Here is a 20508-nt window from a genome sequence, read left to right as displayed (position 1 = left end):
AAGATGAATTGCGCGGGTTAATTCGCCTACTGCCGGCGGATTAGCAAAAAATTCCACAGACGTGTAACTGTAGACGTTCCCGGGTAGATTTATAGAGCCTGAACAACGAGAGAACGGTACTGTACGCGAAGCGTTGTTAATGTCGAGGATCCTACATGCGAAACGGTGTACTTCGACGAGATAGCCACGGTGAAAGCTCTGTTAATTGCTTTTCGCACGACCAACTTGCCAAATTCGTCAAAATTTTACGACTCGCGTTCAATTAACATGTTTCCTGCCGCTCTTTATCCAAGAAATCCGACCATTACAGACCGTGCGCAAATTTTAAGCATTTTACGCAATATGATATGCGTTGTTGCAACAGTAAAGCACGTATAGTTTGTTACTTTTTGTACGATATATTATACACAAGCATCTTTGTTAGATTTTATTTAGTTTAATTGTCACGAAATCGTTACAACTTGATACGGCAAAAGAGAAACACAATTCAAAAAACTCACCAGAAAAATCTATATCAATTGAAAATGAAAACTCGCTACAAGAAGGTTCTGTACAAATTGAGAATGATAAATATGTTTGCAGCTATTGAAGAACTAATACCTTTGGATCGTGTCAGTTTTGAAGTTAAGGTGCGATATGTGACACTGATTCATCTCGCACGTCGGTCCCGTATTCTGTGACTGCTAGTGAACGTGTTTTACCACTGTTTTTTCGTCATTTATACGAATTATGCAACTTCCTTCTTATAAAAAAAACTCATCTAAACTCATAGAACTAAATCTTTATATTACTCGTAATGATCAAATATCGTCTAAATCTCCAAACAAAAAATTTAGGGATTTACATACATGTAGAATCTCTACTAAACTATTACTATTAACTGAAGTATGAAGAATCATCACAAACGTTAGAAAACTTCCACTAATCAAAGTTACCCTAACTAGCCATGTATTCTTCCATAAAACTGATCCACGAAAAACATTCGAACCGAAACAAACCAGACGAAGTCGTGGCGCATTCATCACGGTAGATTTACTCGATTTGCTCGATTTCACGGGCAGACGAGCGCAATTAGCGCACTATACCGTGTTGCAGTCGATCGAATTCCCAGGCATATCCCCAGTAATCGACTTGCCTAAACGAAGCGCGAATCGTCGGTCACGAGAGCGCGATCCTCTTTCTCTTTCAACCCTCGCGCACCTGTTGCGTCGCTGATGAAGAAAAAGAGGGCTCTACGGTGAGTTCATCTAACCACCGTAGATCGAGCACACTCGCTTCTTCCCTTGATCTCTGCGCCGTAATTGCCCAGGCGCGAGTTGCCCGCGAGGGAAATCTTGGCGTTCCCATCTTCCACGCAACAATTGGAAGCCGGATAGCACGGAATCGATCGGCGCTCAGTGGATGCAAGAAAACGGCCGGATGGATCATTACGTGGATCCGACGGGCCACGAACGTCACGCTGCAGTCGCATAAATATACGTAAACGTTCGTTGTCCGCGCGAGAACGAGAAAGCTCGGCCATTAATCATTAAAGATTCTGCGAGCCAGTGTGAGTCCTTCGTTTATATACGTTCTTCCGTACGTGCGAATGTATGCACACGTATACCTATCTTGAACAGGTTAAAATATGCAGCTGCACGTCGTGATTGGTGTACCCTGTGGTTAAGGTTGAAAAATAGCTGTTAGCCGCGTGTAAGCGTAAGATGTCCTAGATTTAAGCAGACACCGGTTGACAGAGGGTTTGCCAATCGCGTACGAAGCGTTTAAGTAGCAGTTGCTGCGTGAAAAATAAATAAACTCTGAAATATCATCGTCAATGTATGTTATTATAGATGATAATTAATTTGAGATATCTACTCTCACGGCTCTATCAATTCTTCGGATAAAATAATTATCTCTAGTAGTAATCTCTATTAATAACAATAGTGATTGGAATTACTATCTATATAGGATTCCATATATTAAATGCTATCTGTCTACTTTATAGCTATTCGTCATCCCGTTCGAAAATCGTTGGTAAAGGCGAATCAAATTCATCGAAACGACATCGAAGCGATTATCACTCAGCTATTTCTTCATAGAATATATATAGCGTAGTGGAGAGTCGGTGTAACATGCGATTCCTCCTCCGGTTCGAGGGGCCACGGTTAACGGTAAAGAGTCAGCAAGAGTCGGCTAAAAGTCGTGCGGATACGTGTGTGCACACGCGTGTGTCGCCACGGCGTGAGTTTTCGTTTCACGGTCAGAAGGATAATCCTTCTCTCTGTCACTTCTCATCCGTCTTTCTGTCCCCCCGGCTAATTGAGTTGCTCCGGCTCCGGCCACGGATCTCTGTCACGTTTCATTTTCTCCCGTCTCCGTTTCACCGTCAGCGTCCGAACGACGGAACTGTCGTTTCCACGGATACGGTGTACGTCTGTTCGACCGTGGATGAAATTGGATTTCGTCATTCTTACCACCTGTAAGAAGGAGAATTCGTACCTGTTATATCCCGCCATCCGTCCTCTTCCTCCACTCTTTCGTCTCTTTTCTCTCCTTCCATCTTTTCATCAGATGGAAGGACACGCCGATGATTCCCAGAGGAGATATATGAAACGTCGGTGAGCGTATAATCCGGCGGGTGAACGCGACCGCGGAAAATAATCCGACACTTATGCCTTCGTGACCGTGGGCGGATTAATCGTTTGTGTTTTAACTTTCATTCACGGACACCTTTTGTACCGAGTTATGGAGCGCCGGTTATTGTTCGTCACGACGAGATTATTCCTTTGGAAAGTCCCTTGAATTATGGCTGCCGGTGGCTCTTCTTTTTCTACGTTATTGAAATCCCGGTATGCGACGCTCGAAAGAACCGGGGAAACAGATGGATGGAAATAAAATAGCTTCGCGATACTGTATTCGTGGATTGTAATAAGGAGATACATGGTTTTTTATTGTAAGTAGCTTGATAAAGGAATTGGGGAAGCTGGAATGTTGGATTTTTAAACAGCACACAAGTGGAGGTAGATTAGAGTTGGTATAGTTATGGTGCCATTATGTGTGTTATGTAAAACATTGTTAAATCTTCTTAGAAATAATGAAACATAACTATCGTGATTATATTGGCAAGAATTGAAACGAATCTGAAAATGTATATAGAAACTACGAGATATATATTGCACAAAGATGGTTAAAATATTTGAACAGTCAACTATTCGCTGTATCAGCAGGCTACGATATTTAGTGAGATCATTTTTGATCTGCGACGGTATCTACACACTAGAAGCGACTAAGCTACAGAAACCACCATGTACACCACCCGCTATGATAATTAAACCTGTGAATTTTTATGCATCTATAAGAAATGCAAGGATGCAAAGATGCACGTCCAAAATAAACCACTCGTTATAATATTCAGAGAGGAGACAAATATTTATCTAGATTTCCATTCTGTTAGTCATATTCGCAAAAATACAAATTTCCATACACATTCGTACTCTGATAGTAATAAAAAGGAAACTAAATAGTATATCGAACTAACCATCGCTCAAACTATTTTTCAGCCGTCTGCAAGGAGGGTTGCCACCCCGTGCACGGCCACTGCAACGTGAGCGGCGAGTGCAAGTGCCGACACGGATGGCGCGGTGAACTCTGTGACCAATGCACCCCGTATCCAGGTTGCAAGCACGGATACTGCAACGGTTCCAGCTGGCAGTGTATCTGCGACACGAACTGGGGTGGTATTCTCTGCGACCAAGATCTCAATTATTGCGGCACGCACGAACCCTGTCAAAACGGTGGGACGTGTGAAAATACGGCGCCGGATCAGTACAAGTGCACCTGTCCCGAAGGATTCTCAGGACCAACCTGCGAAAAAGTCGACAATCCGTGCGCCTCCAATCCTTGTGCCAATGGAGCGACCTGCAGAGAACTTGGGGAGAGCGCTCACTGTGAATGTGCTCCTGGATTCTCCGGGCCTTACTGCGGCACGGATATCGACGAATGTGCGTCTCAACCTTGCCAAAATGGAGGCACTTGCGTCGATGGAAAGAACGAATTTGTGTGCAACTGTCCAACAGCCTGGCAAGGTATTCTTTGTCAGTTCGACGTGGACGAATGTGCTCTGAAGGAGTCTCCGTGCAAAAATTCGCTGACTTGCGTGAACCTTGCTGGTGACTACAAGTGAGTATGATTTTTATTGTACTTTGTTTGATTCTTATATAGAACTTGGAACGTTGACGTAAGTTCTGTTTCTAGTACAGATAATTTTAGAATTATTACAAACTTAATAACGCATGAATTAGATACCTGATCTAATATCAGGGCAATATCGAAGTTTTCACATTTTATGCTCGAAAGTTAGACTAATTTCATTTCTTCCGAACTTTCACAATTTTACGTCAGATAGATTAATCAAACAACTTATAGTTGCTCTTAATATTTCAAACTTCTCAACTAAAAGAATCAACATGTATTGTCCATATTTATTGACAAACTATATTTTCCTTGAGAAGTTCGAAACATGGACAATATTATTGATCGCCTAAGGAAACCTTATGAATTGTAAAACTTATCGTAAAATTTCATTTGTCTTATTACTAAACCTGTTGCTGTTACGCAACAGAATGTATTTAACTTGCAAAATTTCACCAATAATATTAGTACAACTGTACAAGCCAACACAATAGTGTAATCCTCTGCAAATATTCACATAAATAACTCTCCTCTCCAACAACTTTGAAAGAAAAATACTAACATTTATAGTTTATTACTAATTTTTCTCGATCATTAACTCAATCCTATTGGTCTGATCTCAGATGTCGCTGCAGGAGTGGTTTCACAGGGAAGAACTGCACGAAGAACATCAACGACTGCATCGGCCAATGTCAACACGGGGCACTATGCATCGACCTGGTCGACGACTACCATTGCAGCTGCACCGCAGGATATTCGGGCAAAGATTGCGACGTGGATATCGATGAGTGTGCCTCGAAACCCTGTCAAAACGGCGGAGAATGTAGAGACCTGGTGAACTCTTACGAGTGCGTTTGCCCAGTTGGTTTCACCGGATTCCAATGCGAGATCGACAGAGATCACTGCAGTCCGAATCCATGCAGAAATTCCGCACCCTGCTTCAACACGCAAACGGATTACTACTGTCACTGTCCCGAACAATGGCAGGGGAAAAACTGCTCCGAGCCAGCAGCTCACAATCCACAATTTGGCGTTATGGATGAAGAATCTGGCTGTGGTAGCGAAGGTACGCCTTGTGGAGGCAGAGGCAAATGTACTGGCGGAAGGTGTATTTGCGATGCTGGTTACACCGGGATGCATTGCCACGAGAATATCAACGACTGCAGAGGAAGTCCTTGCTTGAATGGTGGAACATGCGTCGATCTGGTTAACTCGTTCCAGTGCATCTGTAGGGAGGGATGGACTGGAGATCTGTGTGACCAAGGTCAGTGATTACGTTCAATTCTTTTGGTTTCGTTCGAAGTTACAATGTCTTTATATTACTATAATAAAGTACAAATGTGAATATGAAAAAATGATCGAGAATCGATAAGAGTTCAATGTATAAAATATCAAAAATGAATTATATATATACAAATTAAAAACTATACATAACATATATTCGTTATCGGTCTATGAAAATGTAAATTTATATAGGCATTCATAGTTTAATGATTACAATTATTAATATTCGTGTCGATTAATTGTCAATCTTTACGATTCTATGTATTTTTATCTATTTGTATTTGTATTTGTATCTATGTATTCTATGTATGATTCTATGAATTTTCCAAATATTCGACCTCATATTTATGTCACTGAAAATGATAGATTTATTAAAAAATATTAAAGAAATAAGCGATTTACCAACTAAAATCCAACACGATTGTCTTCCAGACGTGGACGAGTGCACGACAGCTCCCTGTCGCAACAATGGCACTTGCGTGGACGGAGTCGCGGACTTCACCTGCATCTGCAGAGGTGGTTGGAAAGGGAAAACATGCACCCTACGTGCCGGCCACTGCGAACCAGGTACTTGCCGCCACGGTGGAACCTGTCAAGATCGCGGCGACGGATTCACTTGTCATTGTCCTCCAGGATGGGAAGGTGCTGCCTGTCACATAGCATCACCTGCATGCGCGAGTAATCCCTGCGAGAACGGAGCGACCTGCGTGAACACCGCCGATGGCAACTACAGATGCGTCTGTCGCGAAGGTTTCGAAGGACCAAATTGTCGTCGAGACGTGGACGACTGTCAACCTTTGCCATGCTTAAACGGTGGCAAATGCGTAGATGGAATCAACTGGTTTAGGTGCGAATGCGCGCCAGGTTTCACTGGTCCGGACTGTCGAATAAACGTAAACGAATGCGCTAGCGATCCCTGCACAGGCGGATCGACGTGCGTAGACGGTATAGCGAGCTATTCCTGCATCTGTTCGCCAGGAAGGACAGGAGTTCGCTGCGAAATCCGTACCGCGGGCGGTCTAGGATGTCCCGTAGCCAGTTGGGACGACGACTGCAACGTCTGCGAGTGTAGAAACGGGAAGAATCAGTGCAGCAATATCTGGTGTGGTCCTGGAAACTGTCTGAATGGTACATCGTGTCTAGCTCACGAGGTTTGTGTACCTAGTCCAAGCGAGAGTTGTCTGGCCCCATCGTGCCCAGCCTGGGGTGAATGTCGTCCCGTGGAAACCGGAAGACGAGTAGGACCACCTGCTCTGCCCGCGCCGCCTTCCTGTTGGCCTGGACAGGCTACGCCAGGTCCAACCTGCTCTAGACTCACTATTTTGCTTAGAAGAGATACTCTTGCTGCTGGCACGTCCGTTGAGATCCTCTGTAGAAGACTGAGAAAGCTCCTGGCTGACCCAAGGAGGCCACAATCCATTGTTCTTTTGTGTGATCTTAAACCTGGAGATAACGATACAGTGGAAGTGACTATCTTTTCTGAGGCAGCCTCAGATGCGGCTAGAGATCTAGGCGAAGCTCTCAGCAGACCTCTGGGCAGGCCTCTCGCTCTGGCCTCTGTTCTGGAGGTCAAAGTGGAGACGGCCTTGCTCAGTGAACCGAGTTCCGCGAACTCCAGCAGCGCCGGAAGCTACGTGGCCGTTCTTGGCGGAGCCCTGGCGACTGTTCTGGTCCTGGCACTATTTGGTGGATTGTGGTATCTTAGAATGGTCAGACAGAGATCGAGTTTAACTGCAACAACTAGCAGCGAGACTTCGTTGCATCGGCATCGTAGCGATTTGGATGAGAAGTCGAACAATCTTCAGAACGAAGAAAACCTGAGAAGATACGCAAATCCCTTGAAAGACCAGGACCAAGGAGAACCAAGAGTCTCTGTAGTGAGACCTCTGTCTGGAACTTCGCTGGGTGCTTTGGGTACAACAGAGGAAAGCTTGGAGATGGTCTCTGAGGACAGTAGACATCGCTTGCCACCGCTTTATAAACCTCCCAGCGCAGAAGCTAGAAATAATACTGCCAGTTTCACGTACGAGGAAGGACCCCATAAACCATACAGCAAACCCAGACTGCAGGAGCCGACGTATTCCTCTCATCAGCAACCGGGCACCAGCCAGACTTCAGCACCCCATCAAGTACTCACGGTTCACGTGTAATATGATAGAGTCGCAAATGTTCGAAGATATCCACTTCTAAGGAAAGATCTTCTATCATTAGATGACAGAAACAAAGATGAAAAAAGCGGTTGTAAAGGACGTTGTATGAAAAAGCGAAGTGAAAAATGATTATCGAACTGTAATGGGGGTAATTTTAACGAGCAGACTTAAGAATGAATCGCATGATTGTTGCCTCCTATTAAAAGCATGAATCATTAATCACTTTTAGGAAATGAAATTGTGAAAAATTGTGTATTGTATTTTAAAATCAGGATTTCGAGAAACATGTTACGTTATAGATTATTTTTTCTTCCTGGGAAATACAAAACGACGTAGGAGGCTAGAGAAAGAGATTGTATTTCCTTTTTAATAAGATTCTGCTGATTATACATAAGAGATGATTTTTTAACAGAACTTTAAAGATTTATTGCGAAAGAAGCATCGTTCTCTATCTTCCTCCAATGAACCCCTCGCTATTCCACGACAATAATCGACAGTCTACAATTATATATCAGCAACGCCGAGTTGTTTTATCGTTGTACATATGTACATAGCCCGTACTTATTAATTTTGCTAAGCCTGTATCACCTCTGAACGCCGTCGTCCCTATGGCCAGCCTTAAGGTGTAATTATCGACGTGTATCCGCGTTACAATCGTAGGCATTTACACGCGATCCGAAGTCAAGAACATAGCCAAGTGACGGCGAGCAGCCACCGTAGGTTTCGTAGAGCTATAGCATGTAGGCGAATTAATCTGCGTCAACGCAGGCTTCGGACGTTCCATCGGACGATATTATTGTGATACTCATAGAGCGAACGAGAGAAAGAGTGCGAGAGAGAATATCGTGCGTAAGATTTAACCAGCTCCGTGACATCCTCTTGGAAAAATTACGAGTCAATCGGTGTTTCGAATCATGATCCAAGCTCGCTTGTTAATTAAATTTATCGATTAATTAATTCAAACTTACTTCTGCCGTCGATTTTGCTTTCAATCCTAACATTGGTCTTCTTAGAATTTCATCTAAATTTTCAACACGGTATTGCTTTAATTAAATGAAAATTGATTATTTGATCAATAATATTCGTGGATGTACAATTGAGCGAATTAATAAAACGATGTATCTTTTTCTGTATGTAAGGTGTGCGGAGAACTTTTGCGATCGACGAGAAGCGACATAGCATAGCAACGATCGCATGATCCGAGCGATGTATGATGTAAATAGACCCACGTACATAGATCCAGATACTTTCTTGTCCCTCTTTTGGATCTCCCTTACCTATGCCCTCCTATTTTCCCCTATTAGATGTGCAATTTTATTTTTTTTTCTCTCTCTCTCTTAGTATCGTTCCAAGCGTATGACGACGAACGATCAACAACGGGCGCGCGGAACGCGCGTATTACTAGACTTTTATCAACGAAGAGATCGCATAAATTCGTATTAGGCGTACGTAAGTTGTAACGGGAGAAATTTTTATAACAGATAGTTTATTTTATAAAGAAAGCTATATTATTATACAAAATATATAAAAGCGATGAAAAAATATATATATATAAATATATATATATATATTATATTATATTATATTATATTATATTATATTATATTATTTTTTATTTTATTGCCTTGTATTAATTGTTGAGAGATCACGGACAATAGTTCCCCCTAAATCGAAATTCTGCTTATAGTAAGATCGATCGGAAAAACGATCTAGTAGATTTTCTTCTCTCTGTTTCCGATTAACAGAACTAATGTCCTTGGTCCCTGATCTAGATAGCTAATGGATAATCCACGCGTTGTGATCAGTCCCGTGTTAGATAAGCGCGAAGGAAGCGTGAATGAGTGCGTGTAAATAAAATTAAGCTCCTTCCGGTCCCGCAATCATTTCTTTTTTTTTTTTCGTCTAAGGTAGCGACAACGACGATGACGATGACTGCGACTATGACAAACAACGATAATGATGGTGATGATGATGATGATGATGATGATGATGATGAACAAGTTTCAATAAAAAGTACAACCCTTACAACACCGCCTGGTTTTCACTGGTTTATTCTATATACCCGAACGCAACTGGCCGAACGAATTCTCTCACGTGGTGAGAGTCGATGTTCGCGCAAGTTGCATTCAAATCACCGGGAACGCAGAATCGTAGGTAGACGTGCCTTCCGGGAGCAACCGCCACAGGCCAACAAGACGAGAGGCAGAACGGGACAGAACAACGTGTTTGGTTTCGAATCATTTGATCGCATTAAAGAACGAAGAAAAGAAAGTTTCCTTGAAGGCGTGGAAAAGACTTTCTTTGTGTACTTTACGCTTTGTATAGTCGTAGGGAGTAGGGAGAGACTCGACCGTTTTTCTCTTCTGTTCGATCGAATTTATTTCTAATTGCATGGGACATACATTATATGGTTAGATGGTTCTTAAGCACAGATGAAGGTTTCGTACGAACCATAAAGTAGTAAATTTGATCGAGAAAGTCATAATCGTAACATAGGCTCAGGAACTACGAGGATAAAATTGAAATAGAAAGTTTGGAATCCTTACAACTTTCCTTGCTATTTTTACCTATAATTTCTTTCGTTAGTATATTTTCTTTCTGTATACACTTTACTCGTTGGTTTACGCTTTCTATTAATCAACACGTTCAGTTTGCTTACTTGTAAAATTCCTATATGAAAAGCAAAGGTCCAACTTGAAGACGCTTGTTTTGGTAGTATTATGCAGCACAGACAAAACGATACAAGGTTTTATCAAACAGTATATTAAACTTCTTGTCTCATTTCTATATCCTCGCTTCTACGAATAAAATATTCCACGTGTCGAGCATCATTTTTTGAACCATTCCGGGCACTTACTCTAAACTAATCGCCGGAGAACAAACATGGTCGTCGGATCCGGATCTCGTTGCTGGCAAACCGGCCACGGATTTCAATAGATCGTTTCATTGAGGATAATACAGTGTTCATTATCATCGAAAGCGCGTCTGAGATTAACAAAGGGCCCCGTGTAGGCAATTTCGTGAGACGCCGAGACGAGGATCGGTGACCATCGTGGCGATCTTGACCACGGTACACGAGCCGCGTATACAACCGCGTGACTGCTGAATGAACGATCTGCCAAAATTACAATACAATGGCCCAGAAGAACCACTTGACGAATACCCAGTAAATGAGTCAGTCTGGTTGCTTAGTCGAATAAGGCTCGTGTGAACCACCAAGTCCAAGAGCGCCGTCACTGTGTAAATGGGATACCTTGAGAAAGCGCAAGAATCAAGGTTACAGATCGACTCTGTAATACCATCGGGAGAAATATGACGCGTTTTAACACCTATGAATGCCGTTTACAGTTCAAGACAGTTAACGTAAACGCTCCGCGAGCGAATATCTGACACCTGATGCGAGAAATCCTACCTGATCAAGGAGAATAAACGTCGTCACGGATGAGACGTAAATAAATAAATAAATAAAATATGGATAAAAATGTAATATAGATAAAACATAAATAAATAAATAAAACTGTGGTGAATCATTTTATCTGATCCGCATCCTCTTGCACAGTTGAACTAATATTAGTTTATTTCGAAATTTTACAGGCCGTAAATTACTAGTTAGTACTGATAAATTCTTTTGCGTAACAAGTAATCTGTTTAATGAAAGGATTCGATTTTATTGTCTGCGCGTAATAACTTCACGTTATCAAAATTTGAAGTTAGTCTCTTATCAATCTATCAGTAAAATAAACCAAAAAGAAGTCGAATTAAAAGGTTCAACTGAAACAAGACAAAGGAAATGGAACCTCTCAAAGCGTTTCCAGTAATTCTACATGTTTCTTACCATCTTCGAATTCCATTTGCCAAGAGAAACTTACGTTTCAGGAAAATATAAATTTCGAAAATGTTACCGGAATATCGAATTATTATTTGGACTATTACGGGAACGAATGGGAATTTCTGGACGATGAAGAGAAAGAGGAAATGGAGGAGGAAGAAGAAGAGGAAGAGAAAGAACTAGAAGGGAGAGACATTTCTGTAGACTTGTTGACACAATTTCGGGAGACCACGATCGAAAAGAAAGCAGCCGAGATCCAACTGGAAAAAGGGAAACTACGAGAAATGGTTGGTGTAATTCCATTTTGGTAATCGTAACGCGACAAAAAAAAAGATCATTCTCATACACAAAAAAATATAAGGAATATTGGCGTTGAATATGTAGATAAAAAGGGAGAGAGGTCTATCAGAAGAAACTCTGATCACTCCGGAAAGCGGGGAATCCATTGTTTCTGCCGAATCGTCCGCAGAAAGTTCAATCCATCCTTGCCTCAAAGATATAGATATCAGCGATTCCCAACTGAAATTGCAAAATCTGTACACGGTGTTTCCGATTCCTGACGATCCTGGCTTGGTACCCGAGTTCTGGACTATTCACGAACGTAAAATCGAGTCTTATCCAGATGATGGCGTGCTGAAATTTTTCGACTTGGTAAAAGCATCTCGCATCAGACCTATACAGGCCTTGGAAGATATGTTACTATCTGAGAAAATCAATTTGCAATATTACGGAATCGATTGCCGCGCCGTTCGACCTCTTTGCAAAGCCTTGATGAAAAATCCTTTCGTTCATACAGTCAATCTTACAGTAAGATAAATATCCGTAACCTTTGACATAGATTAACAAATATCAGTTAATAACGTTAATATGATTAAAAGCAATTTCTTAATTATTAGAATTATTTCGATCGACAAATGTTTTTAACGAAAATTAATTAAAATTGGGAAAAAGGAAAAAGAATGTTAATATTTTTGCCCGAAATAATTGTCTCGTAGGGTAATTGGTTATCAGAGGATGCCTGTTATCATCTAAATGAATTGCTACTGAAAAACAACATGATACACACGTTGGTATTATCAGGATGCAAAATTGGTCCAAAAGGTGCCGCGAAATTTCACGATGGGATTTCGGAGAATGTGACACTGAAGACATTAGATCTCTCGGATTGTAATATTCGTAAAGAAGGTTTGGACTATATTACAGAGGCAATGTGCAATAACGAAACCATCGAAACTCTTTTAATCAACGACAATAATTTCGATGAATCTTGCTCGGAGGCTTTGCAAAGATTGCTCTCCTGTTCACAGACAATACAGCATTTAGAATTGTCATGGAATTCTTTGTACACCGTGGAAACTTGGAAGAAACTGATCAAAGGATTCGATAACAATGAAATTTTAATCAATCTTGATTTATCTTGGAACGCTTTAGGGAAAGAATGTGTTCCATATCTTCGTCGATTATTAATGCGTTCTTCGCCATTGAAAAAGTTACATCTGAATGGTAATGTAGAAATCTTAATCCTTTACTAGATTAGAACAGTGAATCTCGATATCCAGAAACCAATTTAATGTCTAATATCAATATTATATTTCAACTACGTTCAGGAAATCGATTTTATGATGAAGATATAGAGATCATAGCGAAAGGATTATCGAGGAATAAAGAACTCGAGGAATTATACTTAGGTAACAACCCTATAAAAGCTGAAGGTGCACTTAATCTCGTTAAAGCAGTTACGCCCGAAAAATCGCCCGAAAGTTCACTACGTATTCTGGATCTTACGAATATTTGGGCGAACAAAAACATATTACCGGAGCTTCAAACAATTCGAAATAATAGACCATGGCTCAATATTAAGTTAGGAGGGATACTTAGTAATTACAAAGTCGAGGGTCCAGATGTACAAGCAATATTTTTGAGAAGAGCCAACTATGAAGCTATGAAACCAAAGAAGAAACGACATCGCAGGAATTTTGGTCACTTTGTATTATCGCTTTCTGATGATCCCATCTCAAGAGGTATAGGAAAGTAAAAATACTTTGCTTTTTAGTTTACATAGCAAATAGTTGCTTCTATTGAAATAAAATTAATGTTACAGGGAAATTTGTAGAACTGATCGAAAAATTCCAACTGAAGTTATCTCAATCTTTGGTAAATGAACTAATACATGCATTTGCTGGTGCAAGGCATACCGTCGATCAAGGATTATTAAAATCTGTTTACATGAAACATTTTCCAAACACAAAACTTCCACTGGAAAAACCTACTAAAAAAAGAAAAATCAAAGGCGCGAATATGAAAAAAGAGAAGAAGACAAAAACTAAAAACAAATATGGACTATGAAAATGAATATTACAGTTTATTACAATACTCTACTTTATTAATTTAAATAAAATATAATTATATTACATTTATGCTTTTTAACAAATAGGAAATGAGTGTAATACAAAAAATTACAAATAATTGTAATAGTAGCGATATAGATTTTAAAATCTGATACATTTCTTAGTATCAATCTATATAAAATATTCTAGCAGAAATATCATCAACAATCCAATTTATTCCTTCCACAAGATTTTCTGCTGTAACTGCTGAACATTTGTATATTTGCCAATGATGGGTTTTAATATTAGGTAATTCCAAAATTTCTGCAATATCAAATGCAGACAGTGCTCCAGGCAAATCTTGTTTATTCGCAAGTATTAATAAACTTGCACCTTCTAATCTCTCCTCTTGTAAAAGTTTATATAACTCTGTCTTACAATCCTCCAATCTTCTTCTATCTGCACTGTCAATTACCCACACAAGACCATCTGTAGACTCAAAATAATTTCTCCAATAAGACCGTAATGACTTTTGTCCACCCACATCCCATATATTTAATTTGTATCCACGATGTTCCAAAGTTTTAATATTAAAACCAAGAGTTGGTGATATTGTATCAATTGGTTCTCCATTAAGTCTCTTTAAAACTGTTGTTTTACCAGCATTATCTAAACCTCTGTAAATATATAAAGAAAGTGTACGACAAAGGTGTACAAAGACAAAGATTTAAAATATATATGAAAAACTACAATCATTAGAATATAAGAAGAAAGAAACAGAAATATACAATAAATTATTTAACATAATTGTATAATCTTGTTTAAAAAGTGGATAATGTCAACGTAAATAATATCATAACCTAAAAATATTGAAACAAAAAAACAAAAATACGTACAGCATTAAAATACGCATTTCTTTCTCCTTTTGCTTCAGTTTCTTAAGCACTGTTAACAATCCCATTATTAATTACATTAGAAATATCACTGGTCGTTATTTTATAAACATAATATGTACCCGGAAAATGTAAAGCTACTCAACGTGACAACTTTAACCTCTATCGAAAGCAACAAAGTCAAATCCAATACCGAATGTATCTGTTAAATATAAAATGTGTTCGATAACATACAATATATTCATTTATATATTTAACATTAATAGTAAATTAACTACTAACAAATAATTTACTCAAATATATCAAATAATTTATTAAAATATATATTATAAATTATACAACATATTATGATAAAAGTAATTCTGAAACTTTATTAACAACATCAGGATGACAAAGTGCATTAACAACTTTTTCAGTCAAATCTTGAGAAGCATAAGTATTTTGGATATCAATATGTGGTTTAGAATCTTCTTTCACTGATTCAATATAGACTTCAGGGAATCTCTCCCTCTTCATTCCCAGAAATTCTTTTAGTTCTGTATGACTAAGTTCACGAAGCAGTTTTACATAAATTGGATATTCTGTTACTAAATCCTTAGCAGTCCATATATTACGTTTTATCTTTTCAGAAGATGATTCTACATTTGTCATAGTTTTACATTCCCCAATAGCAATGTTGAGCTATTAAATAATTTGATTTTAATCTTAAACATTTATAATTAATATCAATATAAACTACAGATATGTAACGTTCATTATACATTACCAAATCTATACATTCAGTGTCATTAGGTACATTATTAACATCTTTCCCAATTCTGGTCACTATTAATTTAACAATAGCTTCTTTCACTCTTGATACATTATCTGTTATTATGGGTAGCCATATATTGACACTAACAGTTAATTCCAGTGACTCAACATAGTGCCACCAACCAGGAGGAACAAATAATACATCTCCTGGTTCTAATGTTACTAATCTTGCTGTGTCTTGTATCTTTAATATATTAATTTCATCTTCTTTAGTAGGACAGAAAAAGTTGTATTTACTATATATTGTAGATTCTTCATAAGGAATTCTTGTTGGCTGGAGAAAATTACTTGAACTTGGAGGAAACAGTAACCATTGTTTGCTAAAAAATAATTTGAACACAAACAGTCTTACTTTTATATTAAAATTTTTGTTTTTATTTTCATATATATAACTGACCTTCCATGAATTTGAGCAACTAAATTACAACCATAAGAATCCTGATGGCAATTTGTATGAGCTCCTTTGCTTCCAATCCAAAGAGTAGAATCATCGCCAGTTTTATCGATATCAAACCTTTTCCAATTTACTGAATTTATTATTTCTGGTTTATCTTTAAACCACTCTTGCATATACTTATAATCAAAGTAATACCATTGTCCATGATCTTCGTGGAGGTTCATATTTTGAATAAAGTATGATAGTGTGATTGAAACTGTTGAACAATTTATTTCCCATTGTGGAGTCTGAAATATGTAAAATAGTTTTTAAAGCTTGTCACAAAAATGTCCAAACATAAATAAAAGAAAAAGATTAATTAAAATAATAATAATTTACCATAGATCTAGCATTATAACCAAGTCGAAACGGTAATTTAATATCGCCGAATTTTTCAGCGAGTTCAGATAAATTCCATTCTAATAATTTCCAACAATATTCACCTTTTTCATTTTGTAACATATGTTGAAATACTACTGGCTCTTGCATTTCCATAATAGCTTGATATAAAACCTTATCCGATGGTGACTTTAATTTATCCATCGTTGATAATTATTTATAATTTATTCTTTTTTAAATATAAAATTTGACCACATTAGAAACTGTTCCATTTTAAAACTTAAATTGAACTTTATTTTTTAAGTTGTTAAAAATATCCTATATCTATGTTTTTATCCAAGTTTTTATAAATAAGGATACATCTTATTAATAAAATCAAAAGAGCTCTTGTAGATAATAAATTTGAAGTTGTTTACAAAAGTTAAAGCTGGTTAGCTTCAATGATTACAGGTTATGTGCACGTACAATAATGCGTTGTTAACTACTCAAATTCCAATTCGTGGTCAGTTATCAAGGAATTATTTCGTGGCGTATTCTAACCTAACAGAAACGTCACGGTAGTTTAAAATTGAATATCAACTTTTATGGCATGCTTTTTAGTTGTACCTAACAAACAAGTAAATATGTTAAAGTATACGCAACTGTGCTTGAATTATTTAAAATCAACATTTCTTTCTCGTCAGAATAATATATTGGTGCAACAAAACCGGGTAATATTTTATTATCTATTTTGCAGAAAATTAATACAAGACTAAGCGTTTAAAGGTGAACAATTATTGCTTTCTATTTTAGAACACATATATCTTAAAAAGAAAATATCCAGCACCGCTTCATAAAAAATATGAGAGACAACCACGGTTAACACATAAACATTTCATTTATGAATTCATAGAGCATTCATCTCAAAGGAAACAAAAAAAGATTGATTTAGTTTTGTTAGAGAGTGTAAAAAACATTGGTGAAAAAGGTCAGAAGGTATCAGTATCTTCTCAAAAAGCTTATGAAAGTCTGATATTACCAAAATTGGCTGTATATGCAACTCCTGAAAATCTTAAAAAATATATAATCGAAGATGTAGATGTCCAGAGAAGATTATCTAAATATAGCTCTCAATTTGTAGAAAAAACAATAAGCATATTATCTCAATGTTATTTACCAGTAACAATGTCCATGGACAATCCATGGACTATAGAAAAATGGCATGTGAAAGTAGCTTTTCGTAATGAAGGATACATTGTACCTGAATACGCTATAACTCTTCCAGAGAAGACTATATCTGGACCTGATTTATCCATTGAAAATAAAGAATTTTATGTTATTGTCAAAATTAATAATATTGAGGAAGTTAAAGTCAGATGTAAAGTACATCATTATACTTCTAACTCAGAAAAAAAGATTGAATATGATGTACCATATTACTTACTACCAAGCATAGCAATTTTCCCAGAAGATCAATCAATATTGAATTCCCTCCCAAAACATCCCTTGGCTGATAAAGAAAGTGTAGAAAAATAAAAAGTAAATAATAATTGTATTATAAATATTGTAATAAATAAAATATTTCGTTCGAAAAAATTAATTTGTTACATCTATATTTTATTAATATGTAAAATACAATTAAAATTAAATAATTTCATTGTACATATATATGTGTAGATACGCGTATATTTTAAGTCTTACGAATTTGAATTAAAAATTAAATGATTTTTTTTCGATGATAATTATTTTGCTCACAATACATACATGTATATTTACATCTTCCTTATTGATGTAATTCTCCTTTTTATCATACATTTCTATTTATGAAATATATATATATGTATATGCAATCAATAATTAATTTATGTAGTATTGAGTGTTAATTTGCTCTTCATTTATCTTTTAGTTAACCTGACTTCTTACTAATTCCATTATTATGAATGAAACGTATCATTTTAATTTATTATATTGATATTTAGAAATGGAAGAAAGATATTTTGGATGGGATGAAATTTCTGATGGATTACTTTTATTAAGGTAATAAAGTTTTTAGAAATTCAAATACCTCATATTTTTGTATAAATTACACTCCAAAAGATAATTTATTCATAAATAAAATACAACAAATAACTATTTTACTTATTATCTTTTTCTATATTTAAATATTAGTACACAAAAGACTGAGGATGAGCATACCAAAAAGACTAAACTACAATCTGATCCTAATCATGTATCAAAGGTATATTGTCCGCACTCATACTTGATTTTAAATTTCCATGAAACCTTAAGTCAACGTGATAAGGTAAATAATAAAAAGAAAAGGAATTTAATTACAATATCTGTAATTTCTTTATTTCAAAAATATATCGTTTTTAGCTCAGATTTAGGAAATATTATTTAAGGAAGGTAGCTCCAAATGAACCAAATGTTATTATTTTACAAGATATAAAGGATCTTGTAATGTATTTATTAATCAGTCACATAAGTCCTCAATTTGTGAATTTCTTCTATTTATCAATAGTGGATCGCTTTTTGAGAGCTGCAATACTTTATTTCCAATATTATGTGATAACATGGGAAGAATTAATGAAAGAACGTACAGCTACTATGAAAAAAGCACCAAATCCTTTGGCTCAGGGCTATAGATATAGATATGCAGAAGAAATGCAAATTCTTCGATGTGTCTTAGGTAGAGAATATGCTGATTTAATAGTAGGTTGTCATGATGTTATACAATATCATCATATGACTGGTGGAAAAAAAGGAGCTCCATCTGTGACACAATCTCAAGGAGAAAAGGATTTACGAATATTTGAGGTATTAATCTGTATGACACATCGTATTGTCTGGATAGCTTTAGAACGCAAGTATTTCAGTTTGATTGGTGAGTGAAAACTATAATAAAATAGAAAACATAAACTATCTATACAATAATAAATATATAATTATATTCAAACAAAAAATAGGATATTTGTTGTAGAAATGGAATTGCACAGATTATTTAGAACTGAAACATATAATATAGCAGAAAGACGAAGTCATATCATTCAAGATATGTTACCTAATGATATCCAAGTATTACAAGGTCACAAAATACAAGTAAAAAGAAAATTATTAAGAAATTCACCCTTAATACAAGGATTAATATACTCAGATTCTGACTATCGTCTTCTATCTTTAGGTATATTACATACTTTTATATATTTCATTATAAAAGAAACAAAATAATGCATTATGGTTTACAGGAATAGAGGACAATTCAAATGACGAACGCATTCTTTATTTGAAATATGCACTTGTTGCTAGAGAAGATAAATTACACGAACTGGGAATAAAAGTAGGAATTTTAGGAGAAAATAGAACTAATTATGATATCTTACTAATGCCTCTAGAAGAAAAAAACGAAGAACAAGACAGAACTCAATTATCTGATAGAAGAAAACATGAAAAAAGAAAAAGTATTAAGGATACAATGCAAGATACAGTGAGTTTTTAAAAATGTTCTAAATATATGCATTTGTTATGAAACATTAATGTCATATTTTTTACATTTAATATCATAGCAAATATCTATAAAAGTACAAAGACTTCCGTCTTTTCAAACCAAACCCGACCTAACACAAGACTTTTCAACGAGAACAATTAATATTTCACCAAAAGGCTACAAAAGTGCGCGTCAAAAAGCAAGGAAAAAGTGGCTGATGAGAGAAATTAAACGGCAAGGATATAAAGAAACGGATACATACTCAATAGCAACAATGATAGATCAATAATTTTTTTGAAAATAAATTAGGAATTATAAGCATATTTGTGTCATAATATAAATTATCATAATTTCAATAACATTCTGTTTTAATTGAAAATTTATAAACTTCTTCTATGCTATTATGTGAGCAAATATAAATGTTACAAATTCTTAGTTTATGTTAGTTATATTTTTAAATAAATAAAATTTTGAAATTTGTATTATTTGAATTAAACATATGATATATATAATATATACAAATACAAATTAAAAGATATACAAATATATACAAATATATCGTTATAACACAACAAATAATAACAAATAACAAATTTTTGTTGAGTATGTTTGTTGAACTAAAGTAAAATAAATAGAACACAAATCAATGTTGATTACTATTTCAAGACTGTTTTATTTTTCGTGTAATTACTTAAAGTTAGTATGAATTAGTAACAATTAAATATTTGAAAATATGTGTCTATATTTGGTTTCCTAAAAAATTTACTTCATGCAATAATTTAATTGCTTTACATTTAATAT

At 36.3% G+C, this 20508-nt stretch overlaps 6 protein-coding genes across 7 annotated transcripts in view; 4 read left to right on the top strand and 2 right to left on the bottom strand.

Annotated features, from left to right (window-relative positions):
* Positions 1-9635, top strand: part of LOC100750208 (protein jagged-1) — a 58680-nt gene extending 49045 nt beyond the window's left edge. Inside the window, exons 4-6 of the mRNA XM_012391140.3 lie at positions 3543-4161; positions 4797-5437; positions 5890-9635. Coding sequence (XP_012246563.1) covers positions 3543-4161; positions 4797-5437; positions 5890-7607 — 2978 coding nt within the window. The 3' untranslated portion in view covers positions 7608-9635. The remainder of the gene's footprint in view (positions 1-3542; positions 4162-4796; positions 5438-5889) is intronic.
* A 1078-nt stretch (positions 9636-10713) lies between these two features.
* LOC117152273 lies at positions 10714-13877 on the top strand. Its single transcript, XM_033323384.1, has 6 exons — positions 10714-10773; positions 11821-12243; positions 12432-12939; positions 13044-13457; positions 13538-13754; positions 13871-13877. Exons 1-6 carry the CDS (start codon positions 10714-10716, stop codon positions 13875-13877), a joined length of 1629 nt encoding a protein of 542 aa, XP_033179275.1.
* On the bottom strand, positions 13796-14869 carry LOC100740474 (ADP-ribosylation factor-like protein 2). Its single transcript, XM_012391094.1, has 2 exons — positions 14660-14869; positions 13796-14440 (listed from the first exon to the last, which is right to left on the bottom strand). Exons 1-2 carry the CDS (start codon positions 14722-14724, stop codon positions 13951-13953), a joined length of 555 nt encoding a protein of 184 aa, XP_012246517.1. The 5' UTR covers positions 14725-14869; the 3' UTR covers positions 13796-13950.
* An 82-nt stretch (positions 14870-14951) lies between these two features.
* Positions 14952-16748, bottom strand: LOC100740354 (HSPB1-associated protein 1). 2 transcript variants are annotated; one of them, XM_003493078.2, is made up of 4 exons: positions 16245-16748; positions 15867-16153; positions 15423-15789; positions 14952-15337 (listed from the first exon to the last, which is right to left on the bottom strand). In XM_003493078.2, the coding sequence occupies exons 1-4, from the start codon at positions 16446-16448 to the stop codon at positions 15002-15004; spliced, it is 1194 nt and encodes a 397-aa protein (XP_003493126.1). In that variant the 5' UTR covers positions 16449-16748; the 3' UTR covers positions 14952-15001. The 2 variants fall into 2 exon arrangements, with proteins under 2 accessions (XP_003493126.1, XP_012246562.1); XM_012391139.3 differs by having other exon boundaries at positions 16349-16495.
* Positions 16728-18218, top strand: LOC100740596 (39S ribosomal protein L9, mitochondrial). The gene is made up of 3 exons (XM_003493080.4): positions 16728-16954; positions 17037-17762; positions 18130-18218. Exons 1-2 carry the CDS (start codon positions 16829-16831, stop codon positions 17757-17759), a joined length of 849 nt encoding a protein of 282 aa, XP_003493128.1. The 5' UTR covers positions 16728-16828; the 3' UTR covers positions 17760-17762; positions 18130-18218.
* Positions 18130-20070, top strand: LOC100740232. The gene is made up of 6 exons (XM_003493077.4): positions 18130-18260; positions 18393-18525; positions 18600-19107; positions 19204-19404; positions 19469-19707; positions 19787-20070. The coding sequence occupies exons 1-6, from the start codon at positions 18205-18207 to the stop codon at positions 19994-19996; spliced, it is 1347 nt and encodes a 448-aa protein (XP_003493125.1). The 5' UTR covers positions 18130-18204; the 3' UTR covers positions 19997-20070.
* Positions 20071-20508: the final 438 nt, after the last annotated feature.

This window comes from Bombus impatiens, unplaced genomic scaffold, assembly GCF_000188095.3.
Source record: "Bombus impatiens unplaced genomic scaffold, BIMP_2.2 scf_0930, whole genome shotgun sequence".
Taxonomy (NCBI): domain Eukaryota; kingdom Metazoa; phylum Arthropoda; class Insecta; order Hymenoptera; family Apidae; genus Bombus; species Bombus impatiens.
This window is presented reverse-complemented; position numbering and strand designations above follow the sequence as displayed.

Bases quoted from the DNA above. Each gene is read 5' to 3' on its own strand.
- LOC100740354 (XM_003493078.2), bottom strand. From the start codon at position 16,448: ATGGATAAATTAAAGTCACCATCGGATAAGGTTTTATATCAAGCTATT. The intron at 16,154-16,244 runs GTAAATTATTAT...TACATATTTCAG, and splicing joins GTTATAATGCTAGATCTATG to ACTCCACAATGGGAAATAAA. The intron at 15,338-15,422 runs GTAATGTATAAT...ATTATTTAATAG, and splicing joins ACACTGAATGTATAGATTTG to CTCAACATTGCTATTGGGGA.
- LOC117152273 (XM_033323384.1), top strand. From the start codon at position 10,714: ATGAACGATCTGCCAAAATTACAATACAATGGCCCAGAAGAACCACTT. The intron at 10,774-11,820 runs GTAAATGAGTCA...TTGAATATGTAG, and splicing joins AACCACTTGACGAATACCCA to ATAAAAAGGGAGAGAGGTCT. The intron at 13,458-13,537 runs GTATAGGAAAGT...TTAATGTTACAG, and splicing joins TGATGATCCCATCTCAAGAG to GGAAATTTGTAGAACTGATC.
- LOC100740232 (XM_003493077.4), top strand. From the start codon at position 18,205: ATGGAAGAAAGATATTTTGGATGGGATGAAATTTCTGATGGATTACTT. The intron at 18,261-18,392 runs GTAATAAAGTTT...TTTAAATATTAG, and splicing joins GATGGATTACTTTTATTAAG to TACACAAAAGACTGAGGATG. The intron at 18,526-18,599 runs GTAAATAATAAA...TATCGTTTTTAG, and splicing joins CCTTAAGTCAACGTGATAAG to CTCAGATTTAGGAAATATTA.
- LOC100740474 (XM_012391094.1), bottom strand. From the start codon at position 14,724: ATGGGATTGTTAACAGTGCTTAAGAAACTGAAGCAAAAGGAGAAAGAA. The intron at 14,441-14,659 runs GTACGTATTTTT...ATATATTTACAG, and splicing joins GAAATGCGTATTTTAATGCT to AGGTTTAGATAATGCTGGTA.
- LOC100740596 (XM_003493080.4), top strand. From the start codon at position 16,829: ATGGCATGCTTTTTAGTTGTACCTAACAAACAAGTAAATATGTTAAAG. The intron at 16,955-17,036 runs GTAATATTTTAT...TTTCTATTTTAG, and splicing joins TATTGGTGCAACAAAACCGG to AACACATATATCTTAAAAAG.